The sequence below is a fragment of the Haemaphysalis longicornis genome, unplaced genomic scaffold (genome assembly GCF_048455015.1).
Source record: "Haemaphysalis longicornis isolate Haplotype H1 unplaced genomic scaffold, Haemaphysalis longicornis Haplotype H1 scaffold_16, whole genome shotgun sequence".
Taxonomy (NCBI): Eukaryota; Metazoa; Arthropoda; class Arachnida; order Ixodida; family Ixodidae; genus Haemaphysalis; species Haemaphysalis longicornis.
The window spans coordinates 48418-67722 of record NW_027526266.1 but is presented as its reverse complement, the minus strand read 5'-3'; the positions used below and the strand labels follow the sequence as shown (position 1 = coordinate 67722).

The 19305-nt window shown below is 50.5% G+C and overlaps 2 protein-coding genes and 1 pseudogene across 2 annotated transcripts in view; 2 read left to right on the top strand and 1 right to left on the bottom strand.

Moving 5' to 3' along the window:
- The first annotated feature begins 9732 nt into the window (after positions 1–9732).
- LOC144166187 (uncharacterized) lies at positions 9733–12685 on the top strand (annotated as a pseudogene).
- A 525-nt stretch (positions 12686–13210) lies between these two features.
- Positions 13211–17534, top strand: LOC144166186 (uncharacterized). The gene is made up of 4 exons (XM_077695785.1): positions 13211–13357; positions 15694–16165; positions 16324–17174; positions 17427–17534. The coding sequence occupies exons 1-4, from the start codon at positions 13211–13213 to the stop codon at positions 17532–17534; spliced, it is 1578 nt and encodes a 525-aa protein (XP_077551911.1).
- Positions 16791–19305, bottom strand: part of LOC144166150 (uncharacterized) — a 35597-nt gene continuing 33082 nt past the window's right edge. Inside the window, exon 4 of the mRNA XM_077695754.1 lies at positions 16791–16933. The gene's annotated coding sequence lies outside the window, so the exon portion shown is untranslated. The remainder of the gene's footprint in view (positions 16934–19305) is intronic.

Below are 19305 nucleotides of genomic sequence, written 5' to 3'. Positions count from 1 at the left end.
GACATGCCAAGTTTCCGCCGCATAAGCCATCCCCAGAAGCACACATTTGTTATTTCACCCCTGATAATTTGCCAAAAGGTAGTTGCAAACTGCAATAATCTACTTGTTCTAGTATTTCATTCCCTATCTTAAGAGGCCGCCTCTCTGGTGAACATTACCTTTTATTTATTTTTTTGAACACTCAGTTAAGCTTTAAAAATAACAAGCCAGGCCCAAGCCTGTAATTTTTTTAAAGCTTAGCGGAGCAGCAAGCGCACGTGCACCCTACGAAGGGTTGCCTCAATACGCCCTCACGCAGAGCGCGCGGTTATATCTGTTTAGGAACAGCTCTGATGTAATCGCGGCCGCTGCTCGGGCCGCAAAGAAAAAAAAAACGGAGCGAGTGAGCGAGCGCGGAGCAAGCGAGAGCGTTCAGATGGGCCGTGGTAAGGATTTCGCCTTAATAAACAGCACTTCTGGATGCCCTATGAGGCTGTCCAAGAATCCCGCGTTCACTGGCAGATCCCCCACCCCCGGCCGCGTGCACGTGCCACGTCACGGGGCCCACAATAATCCTCAAAGCAAGCAGCCCAGCCAAGACAAATCAGCACGTGGCACGTTTTTTCCACCTTGATGGCAAGCATGAACGACACTGGGATGCTGAGCAGATGCCCAATTGATCCGGCCCATCTCATCCCGAGAGGGTGGTACCAGGTGCACGTCCACCAGTGCAGACTGCTACACCCTGAGTTGGACACGAAGCGGCTTATGTTTCCACGACGTGAAGAGGACAGGTTGCTAGTGTGTCCTCTAATTCCGTCTCACCTAATACTCAAAGGATGGTTGGATGTTCACGTACAACAGTGCCGGAAGTTGCACCCAGAGGAGGACCAAAAGCATCAACTCCTGACGCAACTTAGCGCTAGGTCGACCAAAGCCTTTGACTACACCGACTGCCCCCAAGCCACAGACGTACCAGCTCCATCCCGGAGTGACGCGGACGAGGTGGCCGGGGAAAAGAAATCGGCGGGCAAGACCGTGGACCCCATGACAAGCAGGGTAAGGAAACCGGCCGTGCACAATTTCGATCAGCTAGCTTGGACGCACTGGACCTCGGATGCACGGCCTTGCACATGTGTAGGTGAAATTTGCAAGAAAGCCGCCATATTTACTCCTGCGGTCTTGCGTGTGTGTGGTTGCAGCCGCGACGTCATCTCATTGTCGGGGCAGGAAGGTACGAGAGAAACGGCACTTTATGGCACTGGCACACTTTTCTCGCTAAACCAAAATACCCGAGCACACCTAAGCACCTTTTATGGGCTGTGAATGAGAAATCGTGAATTCCCAGCTGAAAGGCCGAGACACCGTTGTTTCACCTCTCGTTGTCGAAGGGCTTTGCAGTCTTGTCGCCTGCTTCCAGTTCTTACGCCTCGCGCCGATGCTCGCTGCTCGTTCTTCCCCTCCCTTCTTCTGTGGTGTACTGGTGGGGACGGCCACCTCTCGCTACTGCCGAGCGCAAATCGCGCGCTGTGCAACGCCGCTTGAGTGGTCCTTTTCTTTTTATCCGGGACGCCGGTGCCCTATGCACGCCGGCTGTTTGACTCGCTGCGCCTCGCAATATACAATGCCTCGTGCTACGGAGAGCCGCAGCAGGAGGCGTTTGTTAAGGCCGATCCACACGGCGAACCGAGTCCGCGGTCCGATCGGTCACATGATGCCACGCCACGGCCCGCCACGGTCCGATGCAGTGCAGAGAGCATCCACACGGCGGACCACCGTAGCAGACGACCGAGCGGTCCAACTAGCTACACTCTCCACCACAGTGCTCCCAACCAGACAAACTCGCGAACCCATGCGAACGGCTCGCGCCCGCGCCGCGCATGTTTTATGTATATTTTGTGCTTGGTTTCGCATTTCCGCACGCATTTTGGAGCAGTCGAAATGGAAACGGAGCGCAAGCGTCGTTTTGCCGCTATGGCGTTAGCTTTGTACGTTGATGAAGAAGACTACCCTGCGCCGAAAAGGTCGTGCTGGGTTAAGGAGTGGATGTGTCGAAAAGAGCTAGGACTGCAGAACCAAGTTGTGGCGTGTGGAACTCTCGCGACCGTCTGCTACTGTCCCTGGCTTGCCTCCAGAACCCCTCGAAAAAAGAGAAAGCATTGTTTATTCATTTTCGGAGAACACAGAGCTAGGGTGCCTGAGACATTAGGTTTGGCGCCAAGTCCGACAAAGGGGAGGGGGGTTATTTCGACCGCCCGCTGTGCGTATATCAGTTGTAACTTTTTGTTTATTTTGCCTTCTATTACAGCAAGTGGATGAAACCAGCGCTGACGACAGCCACAGCATTGACAGCCACATCAGGGCAATGAGACAGGAAATGCAGAAGACGGCCCCTAACCATGTCAGAGTGCTACACTCAATGGCACATACCTCTGAGTCTCACCGGCAATACATCGCCAAAGAACGACCTTTGCTTCGCAACCTCTTCAGGAAGTACCCTGCTCTTTGTGCTGTGTGTTTATGCCGAGACGGAAAGGAAACCTGAGTCACTGGCTGCCTGAAGTTGAGGTTCCACACTCGTCGCAAGAATCAACGCCTGGGAGAAGCCCGCCAGCTTCGCAAGATGCAAGGAGTCGTGAGGTGGGAGATGCGCTGGTTCAAGACAACCAAAAGTCGCCAGAAAAAAATGAACCCCAGAAGAGCGTATCCGCCCCACAAGGCTACAAGACACGGAGTAGATGCTTAGTCAAGTCTGTCCAGCGCTTGTAAAAGGGAAGGCTGTGAGCGGAAGATGTGCTGTGTGTTTATGCCGAGGCGGAAGGGAAACCTGAGTCGACGGTGCGCAGTCGGCGGCTTGGCCCGCCCAACGAAGGAATTACGAGGGCGCGACCCAGGGAGGGAAACCGAAAAATAAAGGCACTTTTAGACTGAACGCCAAACGTGTCGGTTGTACTTTTCTCGCGCCCCGCGAACACTACACTGTTGTGAGCAAAGAAGAGGTAAAAAGGTTGACTTCAGTGTGCATTTTATTACTGCATATTGTGGTTGGATCATGGTTGGGGAGTTCGAGCGGCTAAGAGGTCAATCCCCTGTGGAAGCCACCACTCAGCCTGCTTACCTAGCTGCCAACTGGGTCGAAACCACGAAATGCTAGAAAAAGCTCAGGCATCGAGCCCGTAGGAGCAAAGGGGTGAGAATCCCCTTTTCCCATTATGCTACAGAATGCTACTGCCTGTCGCTGTTCCACACCAGGGGCTGAGGTAGTATCTCTTGCTTGTAGCAGGCAAGGCAGTAAAAGATCATGCTGAATGCAGGCAGTCAACTAAGGCACTCAACAAAAATGCAGGATGAAAAACTGCCACGCTTAACTCGCTTTGGTCAGAGCTTCTAACCACACTCAAGACTGTTTATTTCAGTGTCTTACAGTCTGCTGAACATTTCATTGACCTGAAATTAGCAGTCAAAGCTCACAGAAAACAGTCATTATAAAAATGTACTACTATACATTTTAATGTCATTGCTAACAATTCAAACGCGATTTTCGTAATATAGTACTATTTTTTTAAATGGGTGGTTCTGTGCTTTGGAGTACACACCCATACTTCAGGGTGCATGCACAGAGTTCTAGTGGTCAACCATTGTATTGCTAGTGAACTCCGAATTTTAAATCTGAATAGTGCACAATATTACGAAACAAAACTCGCGTGCACCTTTATAACTTTGAAATAATATGTGCATAACAATGGTTGTTAAGGCAGGGAATTTTTCAAATCGGCACCACAATTTGAGGTGACAGTTGCAACATGGCAGTCAGCAAAAGCGAGGTTAGCGGCCAAGTCAGTGGCATTGCAATGCAAAATCAGTGGCATTGCAAAATCAGTGCAATGATTTTGCTGAACTGAGTACAGGACCCAAGTCCCCGGACGCAATTATTTGCAATCTAGTGCAGAAGCACTTGCGAGCATTTTAGTCGTTTCTGAAGCTGCAGTAAGGTTCTTTGTACTTGCACTCTGTCACAATGTTGTTTTAAGTTACGAAAAAACGCTTTGGGGGATTTTTTCACACACAAGGAGAGGGGAAAGGGGAGGCACTAGTACGACTTAACAACGTGAGGGTTCGAGCTAGTCGGTACTCCATAGTGAAAATTTAAAGCGCAACAAATTTAGACACAAGACGAATGACACAGGGACAAGCGCTACTTCCAACTGGAAATTTTATTTACGAAACGACATATATATACGAAAAGGGGAAAATACAAAAAAAAAAAAGAACTGCAAGTGTTCGCCTCGATTTGATGAATGTACAGTCGTCTTTCGCGATCCCGATCAGCGCACACGGGAGATTGTGGAGGCGGCTGAGATACATCGTGGTGGCAAAGATTGTGTGAGCACGACCTCAGTATCGTTATCAGCAAAAGAGCTGGCCTTCCTGGGTACGCCCATGGCATAAGGAGCGTGTGCGCGCCTGTACAGTGCGCACATACTCTAGTTTAGGACGATGCGCACATGCACTGTTGTTTTTTTTTTTGTATTTCCCCTTTTCGTATATATATGTTGTTTCGTAAATAAAATTTCCAGTTGGAAGTAGCGCTTGTCCCTGTGTCATTCGTCTTGTGTCTAAATTTGTTGCGCTTTAAATTTTCACTGATATGACTGCATGTGCAAGGTAAATATAAATGGTAGCGAAGGTTCGGGCAAAAAGCGGTTCAGAACCTATTGCCAGCGACATCAGCATGGGGGCTTATGGGAGTGGCGATTGAAGCGCGACTAGGTGAGGAGGGAACAAACACTAGCAACAAAAAACCAAGTTTTGTTCAACAATAAAACAACAATTATATTTTACTAACTATATTTATTTCTGAATCACATTTATTTTGGCACAGTGTATAAATAACTTATGAAACTGCCGTTCATTCTCTAAAACCTTTTTGTAGCGCCCTCTGAAGAATGGCACATGTCATTGCTTTGTGATGCAGTCCTTGTAGGGATCGGAAAGGCGCTCCTAAAGTTCGTCTGCTAGGAAACGCCCCTCGCGTGTTTTGGTGGTGCGCATTTGCATTCGTTTTTCCTTGTTAATTTGGTGTGCACTTAATTTTTGCTGTGCGTGGAGTTGCGAGGTGCGTTGTATCGTCGGTGAACACGTGTAGTACCGTGCCCGGCAGGCACGGTGAACTACGGGACGATGCTGCCAACGGTTGGAGCGGAGCGCTTTCGTCGGTACCTACAGAAACGATGTGCTGTACAAGTTGCAACAGCAACTCCCGTACACCTGGCGTTTTACTGCACCATTTTCCTCTCATTTCCACAGGTAACGCGAAACTATTGTGCTGTTAATATGTGCACGGGGGTTGTGTAAAGGTAAGTGGTGGTGCTTCGAAAAAAATGGGTCTAAAGCTTTGTTATGTAACAGTTATCTCTTGATTTCAATTCAGGCTGGCTCGGAGCAAGTGGTGTCAATTACTCTAGGACTTCTCAGCGTAGTACCAATAGAATTTAAACGAGTCGCTTTAATTGTCTATCTCAGTGTCTTCTCTATTGCATTACAACGCTTGTAGTGCTCGTTGCTTCCCGCACTTGTATGCGCAAGCATTATTTCCATCGCAGTACTGTGTTGTGCTGCTCCGTGCTGCGCTGCTGCCAGATCTTTCCTGCTATGTGCTTTTACATACTGCCGTCGCTTTCGTTTGCATTGATCCATTTTTCCTCTTTTTACTTATCTGTTGCGACACTTGCCTAATAATGCAACCAGGAAATTGCAGGCGGGAATGCTGAGTGAACGTCTGTAGAAACCCTTGTCTACTTGATAAGACGCCGGGACAGCTGCGGTGTGCTCGCTGCACTTTCGTGAATCGGCATTCCTGCGGCCCGGTTTTCTGCGTCAAGATGCAGTGCCTAGTTCTTTTCTCTTGTTTCGAAGTAGTTCTGCTGTTGACGCTTTCATTGCTCATAATGCTATGTGTTACGGGTAAAGTCAATTTTTCGGCGCGTAAGGAAAATCATAATGCATGTAGTGCCCACGAACGTTTTGTACTTATTGTATACGTGCTGATTTTGTGCAGTGTGGTAAACTTGTTTTATGTTTATCCTGGAATAAAATTCAAATGTCTTGATTATAGAATGACTATGCGTTATTTCTTCTCTTAGAACAGAAGTCCACAAACTAAGCAAGCAATATATAACCTTGATCTATACTTAAGGCACGCACGCAACCTGCGTATGTGCGACGCAATTAAACCCAGCAGTGGCGTTGGTAGAAACTGGTATCGGGGTAAGGAGTGGGCACGTTTTTTTATATGAACGGGGGGCGGGGAGAGTGGTCAAGTGTCATTTTGTGCTCTGTATCCCAAGGCAGAAAAAAAAATTGTCGGGGTGGGGGTACGTTTGCCACCCACTGCAATCAAAATAAACAACTGATTGCTTTTATACAGCAGTGGAAGGCATGAATACAGAATAAAGGTTCAGAGAAGATGCAAGATGCTTTTATAAACACCGAGGCGAATCATACGACAGTATGCTAAAGTGCGTTTCTCTAGTCACGAGTATAAGCTGGCGTTGACTTGAAGCACACACGCCAAGGGCTCGCCAACTTGCGTCAGATGGCACTGACATGAGCCCTCAGCGATCAGAGTCCTGCTAAGGCTATTTTGAAGTCAAATTTTCCCGCTAATGCCACCAAAATGACGTCACTTTCTGACCGGATCTTGCGTCACATCCTGTTTATTTTTTGTTCCGCCGGAAGTGCTCCCTCCTCAGACAGATGGCGCTAAGCCCCATGAGCAGCTTAAGAGCCGCCATTTTCTGAACGTATGGGCTTCTATGGAAGCTTCGCTACCAGTTATATTTACCTTGGCATGTGCATGCCAAGTACTTGATGGTAGTGACATGCAACAAGAAAAATCCTAATTAAAACAACCAAAAAGAGGGCCCTGAAATCGCCCCACTTTCTTTGTTTATTAGGTGTAATTATCGCAGACCATTTTTCACAAGTGTGCCGCACTAAGTTGCTTCTTGAAGTATGGCATTGTTACGTTCATTCAGTTGTAATACATGCTGTTCTAAAATAACGGCTAAAAAGTTGGGTGCATGCTTTCATTAGAATTTATTGGAACTGCCCTAGAAGCAATTAATTTTAACTAAAGGAAAAAAGTAAGCACTTCAAATATCAAGAGACATTCAGTAAGCACTTCAAATATCAAGAGACATTGATTATTACCCCATAGCAATCAGCTCTACATAATGTTGTGTTGTGTTATTTTTGCACTGTTGACCACCTTGGCATTTTTGACAACGTTGCCCCGAGCAGCCAAAGTTAAGTCAACACTTGTGAAAGGAAAGGTAGAGCAATCTTGTGCACTTGAGTTCTCTACCCGATAAGTTTACGTCTGCTGCGCATTAAGATTGTAGTATTTTGTGGCATATGTCCATCTCTTGCACTAACATCCCCTCACAAGTGCCATTTGTGTTACTGTCGTAGCATTTCTTTAAACCCTAACAGTTATTAAAATAATCTGAATGTATACATCCATGTGTTATCAAATTCTAGCAAACAGTTATTGTTAAGAACAAGTGCTGTGTTATAAAATAGCAAGTGCTATGCATGTGTGCATGCCTTGTATGGTTTGGTGATTGCAATATGATAGTCTTATTTGACTTCATGCAGCTATTAGCTTGCTTTTTGTCATTCATCATGGAAAGCCTGTTTACAGCTTATCAACACAGCTAGACATGAATGTGCAGATTTCAAGTGCTGTACTTTTAACTTTTTCGGTCCAGGCACGATGGTTCAGCAAGCGCCCGCTGGTGGTCTGGGATGGGGATGTCGAAGGCCCCTTCAAAACATGCATCGTTCACATCAAGGACCAAATGCTGAAAACCAGTCACCCAAAGGAAGCAATTTTGTTGGCCTTTTGCCTTCACTGGGCGTTTGTCCTCATCTACCAGTGAACACTGAAAAAAATTCCCCCGCATTTCCCCGAAGGGGAGTATGAGGAAGTGCGAAGCACGGGGTGATGCTATGAGGGGGAGTTTGTTGAAGTTTGGTGGCATTTTGCCCGTTAGTTACATTAACACCCCCTCGTGATCACGTTCGGCTTAAAACGCCTCGTTTGTCCCTCTGCGGAAATCTTGGTGAATTAACGTGTATGTTCGAGAGGAGGAGCGCACCGCACCGCAGCTGCGAAGCGCCGACCGGAGTGAAGGGAGAGGAGGCGCAGTCACGTGAGAGAATGCAGAACTAGCGGGTTTGTAGTATCACGTGTACACCACGCAGTTATCAAGCCGCTATAACGCCGCTGAGTCGCCAACGCACGCCGCTGACGACGTAGTTTGAATGCGTTAAAGATATAAGGCGCGTTACTGACACTGATATCAACGTCGCGTCCGTGGCTTAGTCGGTAGAGCGTCGCGCTGCGGCCGCAAAGTCCGCAGATCGAAACCTGGCGCCGGATGCTGTTTTTTTTTTTTTATTAGTGTAGTGGCCTGGCTGGCGCGCCGAGAGAGGGTGTTGCGAGCTGGAGAGTAGTAAAGGGGCTTTAGGAGAGTAGGCGAGGGGGGAGAGGAGGCGCTATGCGAGCGCGACGATTCAGGCTCGCTTAAGAAGTGCATTCGCACTTATTCCTGGCCAATCTCCCACGTGGGTATGTGCCATGTCAGCGGCCAGGCAGCGCGCGCCCATCTCCCCCGTTGCTAAGGAAGACGAAAAGCGCGCGCACCCGCAGCTGTTGCTATGCGGACGGCGGAAGGTTCGGGGTCGCTTATAAAGTGCATTCGCACTTAAAATTTCTACAGCCTGATGAAGAACCTGCTGGGTTTGGCAACAACCAAAGCAATGCCAATGATCAACATGACCGTAGTCAACACATCTTACACACGGAGGAGATTTGCGGCTGGACTTACTGTCATTCACCCACCTAATACCAAGGCAATACATGCGCCTTGGTGTACACGACAGAAGCATCAAGAGGTTTCCGGCTTCCACTGTGCCCACTATTGCGCTTGATCCGCACGGACATTTTTGCTAGAAGCTTGAAAAACAGTTGAGTTGCATGCCTGTCACAAAAAGGTGGAAATAGTGTTGCGAAAACTATAACGCTACCCTTTGCGTAAAACATGGATGCTTCAACTAGTTCCATGCGCCAAGATAACTCTGGTTCAGCAAGAGCCTCTATTTGTGCACCGAACTTTCGGATTGCATGGCAAGAGCCCAGCATACTTCCTAAAGTACGGTATTGTACCTTCAGAAAAACAAGCGTATTTCTATAAAACTTTGTAGATGTTGTTTCCGACCAATACTATTTTCATCGGCCTTAATGAGTTACATGGCCTTCCCATTAGGCCCCTCGGATGCCTGCCACCTGACGTTCCTCTGAACTTTGAAAGGACAAAAGCGCACAAGAAATCGTCGAAGCGTGTCAAAGGGCTAGAGGACAAAACTATATCTCAAAAATTCTTTTTGGATAGGGGAAATATTTAGAAGGTGAGCAGTCAATGATGCATATTCATCAGCTGGTTAGTAAGGAGTTTAGGTATATCTGCACCGGTCCCTACACCGCCGCAGAAGACTCCGCGAAGAGAAAGAAATTTGATAAATCTTGACAGAAAAAAGTAGTGCGGAAGCTTTTCCCCAAACAGAAGTCGGTCCAGACGGCATAACATTGTAACTGACCAACACGAAGCAGTTCCAGCGGTGTTGCTCTCTCCGGGTCCTAGCTGTAGCACCTTCTCGGAAAATCCCATCATCGGATCGCCATCTGGCATGTCTAGCAACATTCAAGACCACGTCAACACGGTACTCTTTACCGTGGAGCCGTCATAGAGGCGATGAACTTGAAGAAGCCCTTGTAATTGCAGTGCGCGAAGGAATGCAAGTTGAAGCTACTGAACATTGAACTCATAGTGAGCGAAGGCAAAGGAAACAGCACAGAATTATCTATTATCGATATAACTGTGATAACGACATTTCTTGGGCTTGTCGTCTGCCTGGAGTGCGGCGCAAGAAGCATGACTCTTTCAAAGGTGAAGCTTCCAATGAAGTCAATTCCAACAACGACCCCATAATTCCAACAATGACCCCATAATACCAGTTTTGCACCATAATTCTGTGGCGCAAAACTGGTACCAGGAGTACAGAGGCCGTTTGCATACTGTGCCACTGCACAATTTCTTGCACGCAGCCAGGAGCAACAGAAGTGACATGCCGGAACGAAAAAACACATTGAAATGGCGGCAAGACACAGAGACAAGGACCCTTCCACCCAGTTTAGTGCAGGGCATGTTATATTTCTCCCGGGGTCCATTGGTTCGTTGCTTGAAGATAAAAAATGCCAGGCAGAAGCAATGTTTGCCTTGTCCGCTGTTTCGAAGTTGATCTCTTTTTAATGGAGAGACACAGCAACTAAAATGTACTGGTGCATGTTTGCAGACAGTGATTGCTAAATGGTTCGGCTGTGGAAGGGTGAAGCTGTCTCGTGTTGTATCTGACGGTCTCGGCACGTATTTTGAAGCAGAGGTGGCAGGTGAGCCGTGTGAGCACTACTCTCATGATCGATGAAACACCAAAGCCCGAGCAGAGGGTCCAACAAATGGACGTTCCTGTACGGTACTTTTCCAACAACCAACAACAAGTCGTCGTACAACACGTGCGGTCGTTCAACCTAGGACATGCCACTTCTGAAGTAATTGTCAGCTGCGTAAAAGAGGCTATGATGGACCTCCCGAAGCAAGGGTTCGTCTGTTTCTTTAGCGACGGGCCTAATGTTATGAAAAGTGTCAAGAACAAGCTTCAAAACCAAGTGGCCCCCTCTTAGTTGATGTTGGCAAGCGCAATTTGCACAAAGTGCACAACGTTTTCGCGGCTTGGATGCATTTGGCGTGGATGTTGAAGAAGTAGCAAGAAACATTTATTACTACTTTACGGAGGCTATTAAGATCAAGGGGTTCCATCAACTGGTGGCGAAGGCTTGCCCGCGAGGTTTCTTTTTGTTTGTCGGTTTTGACTAGGAGTGCCGGGGGTTGGAGCATCCTTTTGAGTGCCGTTTTCTTTTTTGTTCTTCTCTCGTGGTTGGGGGCCGCGGACCCCATTCAGCTGTGCGGCCTATAAACGGCCAGAACTGTTAATTATGTGTCCTACGCTCTTTCTTGGGTTCTGCCCTCTTTGTGGGCGGGTTTTTCTCAATAAAATCCAGGTTGTTAGGGGCTTCTGAGCGGACGAGAAGTCCGCTAGCTAACTTGTCATGCCTTGTACACTGCAACTGTAAATAAATTGTAAATAGTCATGTGGTAAACCGTCGTCAGCTACGTGCCTCTGATCATCGAGCCGTCTTCAACATCTTTCATCCATCGACCGATCCTCCTCTAGCGTCCAGACTAGCGGGAATCTTACTTAAATGAGCCTTGAAGACAAAATACAAGTTTTTGTTATTCGAAAGATTTCTTGTTTTATAGTGCCCCATGCACTTCTCCGAATGCAAACGATGCTTTATTCACAAAGAAATTTTTTAGGTAAGAATTTTGATTTTCCCGCTAAATCGTGCGTTTTCGTAATCTGCAATGACATCACAGGAACCGAATGCTCTGCTATGGTCCCTAGAAAGATATTTCTAGGAATCATAGCTCTGCAGCCGATTGGGAGGCCTTGTTTGCCGTTAGTGAACCTAGATGGTGCCACCATACCGTAGCAAGCCGTTTTCTGCCTTTGGCATGGAGCAAGAATTTCTTTCTCCGTGGCCTTTGGTTTGTTTTTGACCGTATTTAAACCTGGCTTGTTTTTGTTCACGGAGAAAATCATCGTTTCGTAAAACATAGTGCTCACTTGACAAATATGATCACGTCAGACACCGTTCCTTGCGTCAGTCGGCAAGTGTAGTCTGAGACAACCCCAAAGCCCCGCAGTCCTGTGAAGCTAAACCAAGCATTGTGCATGCAGTACCAACAGCAGTACGCATGCGCACTTCTGTTCACGTGCGCTTTCGTAACTTCCACTGTTTGTCTCACCATTCTTACGGCTTTGAAAAGAATGTGCCTTAAATTTAAGCGCAAATGGCTCGTTCGGCAAGCTTTCAAGCTACGCCTAATTTGGGTTTGCTTCTGCCGCCCTCCGCCAATTCCAAGCTGTCACATGTGACATCACAGGTAGGTTCTGTTGCGGGAAATGAGCTAGTGGGTCGCATGGCCATTCCCTGTTTTCCTAATTATGTAACTTATTTGGGCTAAGTTTACGTTAAAAGTGGTGTTAGTATGATTCTTACAAGGCAAATTTTTGAATGATCCAAACTTGTGTTTTCTCTTCATGGCTCCTTTAACTGATGCCATGGCCAGGATCGTTCGAGAGGCTTCCGGTGGATGACGGAGAGGCTACCCCACAACTGGGGCGACATCCAGTGAGAGGCCCCAAAGAGCGGGTGCTCCGAGCTGTAGAGGCGACACGAAAGAGTACGGGGTGGCGTCCTCGCGAGAGGGGCAGAAACTCCAAGCTGCGGCGGTGAGGACGCCCTTGGGACGGGCGAGAGCTGCATCACCGAGAAGCGAAGGCTTCAGAGTGGCTGCAGCGCCTGGCATCGACGATGACCAGCAGTTCCGAGGGTTCGAGCCGAGGCTCGGAGGCGTCGCAACCACTCCGGGAGGGGCGTCGGGAGCTCAGTCCTGACCTAATCTTCGGGAGCAGCGCAGCGTATCTTCGAGGCGTCGAGATCCAGGGCTTCGACGAGTGACAGGGGCTGGCCGAGAGCCAGCAGCGGAATCGGCGGCGCTACGAGAGGCCCGCAGTGGGTCTTCAAGACTTCGAAATCCAGGGCCTCGGCAACAACAACAGGTGCTGACCGAGAGCCAGCAGCAGAATCGGCAGCACTAGGAGAGGCCACGTCGACGACGACGCAACAACCGGACAGGGAGTGAACACAGGTGGGCCCTGATTTGTTTCCTCCGGTTCTATGATGGCACCCACGACACAGTTGCAAGACCAACAGAGAGAAGTGGTAGAGGGGGATGGGTCGAATTCATCCAACCAGACAGAGGCGAGCAATCCGCCAGTGGTGACAGGGCAATAGATAGTAGCGAGCGAAAGCAATGCTGACGCGCTTAAGCTTCAGCCGGAAGCCCTGAAAGTCCAGTTGGAGATTAAGAAGCTGAAATTTCAAGAACTGAAGCTGCAGAGTTCGCGGAGCAGTGGCAGGGCGAGTGCAAATAAGTCAAAATTTAAAATTTACGCGGATACATTGCGGGCTGTCCTTGCCCCGATGCTGGAATTGGAGGAGCTGGCGCCTGCATGGTTCCGTAGTGCTGAAAGCATGATCAAGACGTGCGAGATTCCTGACGAGGCAGCCGGATCCATCATCTTTCCATTTCTGAACGAAAAGAGCCACATGCTCATTGTGAACAAGTCGGTTGGTCAACAGCTTTTGTATGCGGAGGTCAGGGACGCCATCCTAGAAGAGCTAAAGTTGACGCCAGAAGAGTACAGACAGAGGTTCTACAGGTGCAAAAAGGGGAATGAGACATGGGGCCAATTTGTCACTAAAATTGAGGTGTTGCTGGATTATTATCTCCGAAGCCGCAACAACTGTTCCCTGGATGAGTTGAGGTCACTGCTAGTTGCCAATCCCAAGCTGCTCCGCCAATCCCAAGCTGTCACATGTGACATCATAGGTAGGTTCTGTTGCGGGAAACGAGCTAGTGGGTCGCATGGCCATTCCCTGTTTTCGCAGCGGTGGCTCAGAGGTACAGCACTCGCCTCGTATGCGGAAGGTACTGGGTTTGAATCCTGGTGCCGCCGGGCACCCACCGGTTTCTTTAAGGGGGCAGTTGGGTCTTTGGGGCCGAAAAACTGTCAAAAAAAGCGTTTTCTCAAAAATGGCATTTTTGGCCTTCACGGCCATTTTTCTATCAGTCTGTAAATTTTCTCATCAAAAGGCATCATATTTTGTTATTATAATATAATAGCATTTTAAAGTGCACTTTACAGCTCAGTTAGCACAGAATTCGATGGTGAAACGGCACTTTTCTTGAAAGGCAAAGCTAGCATTTCATCCTCAGATATATTGGCACCCAGAGCAGGTACAACTTTAATTCTTTTTGCTTTTGATACCGAAATGTGTGGAGAATACAATGTTGGAAACAAATTTTTCAAATTGAGGCACTGGAAAATTATTATTGTGTTCAATTGGCACACCTGCGAGCCATTTCTGGCAGAGCGCGGAAGAAGCGAAGTTCCCTGTGTTGTAAAACGACCAAAAATAACTGAATCAAAAAAGTTCTTCCTATGTTGTATTCTTTAGTCATTTGTCTGCCTAGCCACGTGGTAATTGCCATTTTGTATGGAGTGGTTATTTTGTAACTGTGACCCAAAATAATGGCAATTAATCACTAATTAACTCAAAATATAATCAACTTACAAAAAATCTTTTGAAATCAGCACAAAAAACTCTATAACACAGTGCAGTTTCATTAAAATTGGTTGGTAACTAAAAAAAATAGCTCTAAGACCAGTCTGCCCCCTTAATGGGTACAGGCGTCCCTGGTCGAGTGCGGACCCTTGAAAGGGGAATCCATGCCAAGCAACTCATGGATGATGAGTTGCGCTCGTATGCCTCAGCATAAAACGCAAGACTAATTAAAGCTGAAGGAAGTCGCGTCGCTTGCGCAGAAGTTTGAAGATAGCAGGCCCAGACATCGCACCGCTAACCAGCGAAACAGTGAAGTGAATGGGGTGCCACACGCATACAGGAATCGCGAGCCTGCGGATAAGAACACAAAAGGGGAGCACAGGCCCCCGCCGAAATGCCACAGCTGCGGCCGCAGCGGTCACCTGCAGTATTACTGCCCCCAAGATAAGAAAGAGCAGCCGGCTGCTGAGGGGCAAAATAAATCGCAGTTCCCAGTGTTAACTGCGAGAGCACTCTGCGAGTCGAGCGAGGTACTGGGGTGTGGCACGGATAAGGGGACGCCGGTGTCCAAGCTGACATGGATTGAGCTCAGCTCGGGGAAGACCCCGCTGAAAGCTCTCTTAGATTCAGGAACGGAGATATCGGCGTTAAGAAAGGAGCTAGTGCCCGATGCCATTAAGGGGTTCAGGCAAGCTCAGGATGCGCGGTGCATTTGGGCACACTATCGAGGCAGACCTCATGCACGTTCCCTTCGAGCTTAGGTGCAGGAAACGGTAGCATGAGCCTGCATTTGCAAGCACTCTGTGCGGTAACTGATGAGTTGGCTGAGGGTGTGGATGCATTGCTTATGCCAGATCTGTACGATGAGCTGAGGCGGGCCCAGAAGGAAGCCGATGACCTCGCCAGTAGGATTGTACAGGCGGAGAAAGACATGGCACGACAAGAAGGCGTAGAGCACGTAGAATTTGAAGTAGAGTCAGACGAGTGGGGGGATAACCTGGAAAGTGAAGAAATCGCGCAGGCAGCGGCAGTCGAAGCGCGGCCACAGGAGGATAATACCACGGCTAAGACGGCGTTTGCAGGAGAACGAAGAAGGGATGATGTGTTGCTCGAGGGTGCTAAGGGAGCAGGCGCGAGCACTCACATGGGATAGTGATAGAGGATGGCCTTCTCTTTCACGCGGAAGTGATAAACGGTAGACCGTGTAAGCAGCTGGTTCTCCCTGAATCACGCCGCAAGGAGGTACTTGTGCTCGCACATGACAGACAGTGTGGTGGTCATTTCTCTCAAAAGACAAACCAGCGCATGCGGAGTGCGTTTTTTTGGGCAACCAGCAGCCCACGGGACGTCTGCTCTGGGGTGCCCCAAGGGGGCGGGCTAAGCCCCTCCTTTTCAACGTGGTGCTGGCCCCGCTTCCAGACTGCATCCCCCCTGGCCTCCAGTACCCAGTGGGGATGGCGGTCTATGCCGATGACATCGCCATCTGGACGCACGGGCCCACCGGGGAGAACAGGCGCGTGAAGGCGTGCCTGCAGACGGCACTGGACTCGGTCGCGGCTTTCCTGGCAAGCCGCGGCCTGGTGCTGTCCGAGGCAAAGACACAAGCCTTCATGCGGCACCCCTCCGGGAAGACCGCCCGCCGCCAAACGCCGGAGTTTGTCCTGAATGGCAAGCCCCTCCCATGGCGCCTCCAAGTCACATACCTGGGGTTCCTGGTGGACTGCCGGCTGACCTGGAACCCAGCCGTGCGGGCCCAACAGCGACGTGCTGCCGGGGTGCTGCATGGAGTACGGCAGCTGCTGGCCCGTGGCAACGGGTGCTCCCACCGTGGCGTTGCGTATCTACAACAGCATGGCCACGTCGGCCGTGCTGTACGCGCTGCCTCTGGTGACGCTAAAGCGCCGCCGGTGGGGGGAGCTGGAGCTGGACCAGCGCCGGGCCATCCGGCTCTGTCTTGACCTCCCCAGGTACTCTCCCGTGGCGGGCACCTTACACCGAGGCGGCCACTTGGACCGTCGAGATGCGGGCACTCCAGGCGGGTCTGCGCCACATCGACCGGCTGCAGAGGTCCCTGGATGGGGCCGCCCTGCTGCAGCGGTTCCGAGGCCGGCCCAACTCGCAGATGGGCACGCTGCTGCGGCTCTACGAGGAGAACATCGTGGTGCCGCAGCGGCCCCGTCTGGAGCCGCCTCTGCCTGGCACGGGGGAGGCCCTGCAGATCGCCACCAAGCTCCCCGGGGTACGCAGCAAGCGCACCACCCCACACGCGGCCATCTACCAGGAGGTGGCTGCCCTGCTGCACGAGGGTGCCAGCGGACGCCTACATATCTACACAGACGGCTCGGTGCTGCCCCACACGGGCACCGCGGCAGCTCCCTGCACGGCTCCTGCGCTGGGCGCCAGCCGAACGTGCCACCTGCCCTTCCCCGCGTCGTCGACCACTGCGGAGCTGGCTGGCCTGCACCTGGCTGCGGACCTGCTGCTGGAACGGGCGGGCCAGGACAGCCAGGCTTTGGTCCTGACGGACTCCCGGCCAGCTCTGCTACGACTGCGGGAGGCAGACCAGCCGTCCAGCTCCTGCGGGCATGTAGAGACATCGTTGGCTGCCAAGCTCCATGCGGTTGCCTCTGGCGGCTGCGACGTCCGCCTGCAGTGGCTGCCGTCCCACATGGGGATCCCGGGGAACGACGCGGCCGACGCCCTGGCCAAGGGTGCCCACCAGCCAGTCACCCCCGTCTCCCGGGACGTCACAGCATTCGACGCTGCACGCCAGCAGCTTGCCAAAGTGGCCCTTGCCATGCACCCAGACTACCGTGTGGTGAGTGGCCAGACCCCTCGGGTTCTCCCGAGGCGTCTGAGCAGGGACGTCCGCAGCCTGCTGCTCCGGCTGCGGCTGAATTGTGTTGACGTGGCAGCCCGACTGCACCGCCAAGGCCGCCGCTCCTCCCCCACCTGTGCCCACTGTCCTGAGCCTGAGACGCTGGAGCACCTGCTTTGCTCCTGCCCAGAGTTTGCGGCACACCGGGGAGTGCTGCAGACTTCGCTCCAACGTCTTGGGCTGCCCCACCAGCGCCTGGAGAACCTGCTACACCCAGCAGGCCCCGACGGCACCCGCCGTGACGTCTTCCGCCTCCTGCTGCCCCACTTGGAGGCTACAGGACTTGCCCAGCGCCTATAGACAATAGTCTGCTGGACGCACCATTGCTGCTGCTTCACGGAGATTCACGTCGAGGCTCCTCGCTCTTGTTGCTCGCCTACCTATCCCTTTATCACTCCCTTTCTCCTCTCTAATATTTATATACCCCTCCTCCCCCCCCCCGCACTGGGTTGTATGCAGGTGAGCCCCCAGCTGGGCTCAATAATATCCCCTGTGCATCTCCTTTCCTTTTCACTCGAACCACTTAGTAGTAGTAGTAGTTTTTCTGGCTGAAAGTGACGCGCGACGTGAAAAAGTATTGCCTGTCTTGCCAGTCGTGCAAGGCATTTGCTAATCAGAGACTAACAGACCATGTCCCAATAACCCCCTTGACAGGGCCGCAAGAACCACTCGAGGTTGTGCCCTTAGACTGTGTTGGCCCAATCGAACCGGCGTCGGCACGCGGTCACAGGTATGCCCTTTGCCTCATAGGCCTGTGTACTAGGTGGCTCGAGGTAATTCCGCTCCGCTCTTTGACGGCTCAAGCAACGTGCCAGGTTCTCCTCGAGATGTTTGCGCAGTTTGGGACCCCTCGGCTGATCTGCTGCGATCAGGGCACTAACTTTAGCGCGGCGCTGACAAAGGATCTAGCCGAGTGCCTGGGAATCCGAATGAGATTTTCAACGCCTGAACATCCACACTGTAATGGCATAGTGGATTAAAGCTATGCTGAAGCATGTAATAATTGACAGGGGTCGCAAATGAGACCCCGTGTAGTTCCTTGCCTGCTATGGGCATACAGGGAAGTACCTCATGAGATCACTGGTTCCTCGCCGTTTGAGATGATGTATAGCCGCGTTCAACAGGGCCCCCTGATGATACTAAGAAAAACTTGGTCTGGGGAATGGTCGCCGCCCACCGAGCTCAATAAAGCAGCTGCAAAATATATACAGTTAAACCTGGATGTAACGAACCTCCATGTAACGAATTCCTGGATTTAACAAATTTTTTCCAATCCCCAACTCCATCTCCATAGAAGTCCATGTATTTGTGACCTCCACGTAACGAAGGTGTTGCGGTAATCGACCTGAATGTAACGAATTCGCGGCACTGATCATTTATGATTTTGAGCCGTAACACTACTAAAAATTTGTAAATACAACGCGCAAGTTCTATATAATAGGGGAAAAAATATGGGGCAAGATGGCGGGTAGAACGCATACGATTGCAGCAAGCAAGTGCGTGCCATCCATGCGAGCATCGATGTTTTGTGACGTCTGGTGGCGCTGCCGTGCCGAACGGGCGAGCGCACTCTGGTTAGGCTGGTCCGGTAGGTGTTCTGTTGTTAGGCGTAGCGCATTCTCAGCGCGGCGTCGTCGTGGGTATCGTTGTGAGCGCTCGCTGTGAAAATGAGCTCCGTGCCGAGGAAGCGCAAGGTTTTGTCTCTTGAAGACAAACTTGCGATTGTAAATGCGGTTTCCGCGGGTGAGAAGAGGAAGGACGTTGCTGCTTGATTTAATATCCCAGCCAGTTCCCTGTCGACGATATTGCATTCGAAAGACAGCATCCGCGACGCTGTGGAGTCGGGAACGAGTTCGAAGAAGAAAAGGCTCAAGACGTCAACTTACGCTGATGTGGACAAGGCTGTCTTTACCTGGTTTCTGGACACACGGGCGCGAAACGTGCCCATAAGTGGTGCAATCCTGCAACAGAAAGCCAAGGATTTTGCGTGTATTCTTGGCCATGACGATTTCAAGGCAAGTAACGGCTGGTTGCAAGGATTCAAGAGCCGGCACGGTGTCGTCGGTAGAGT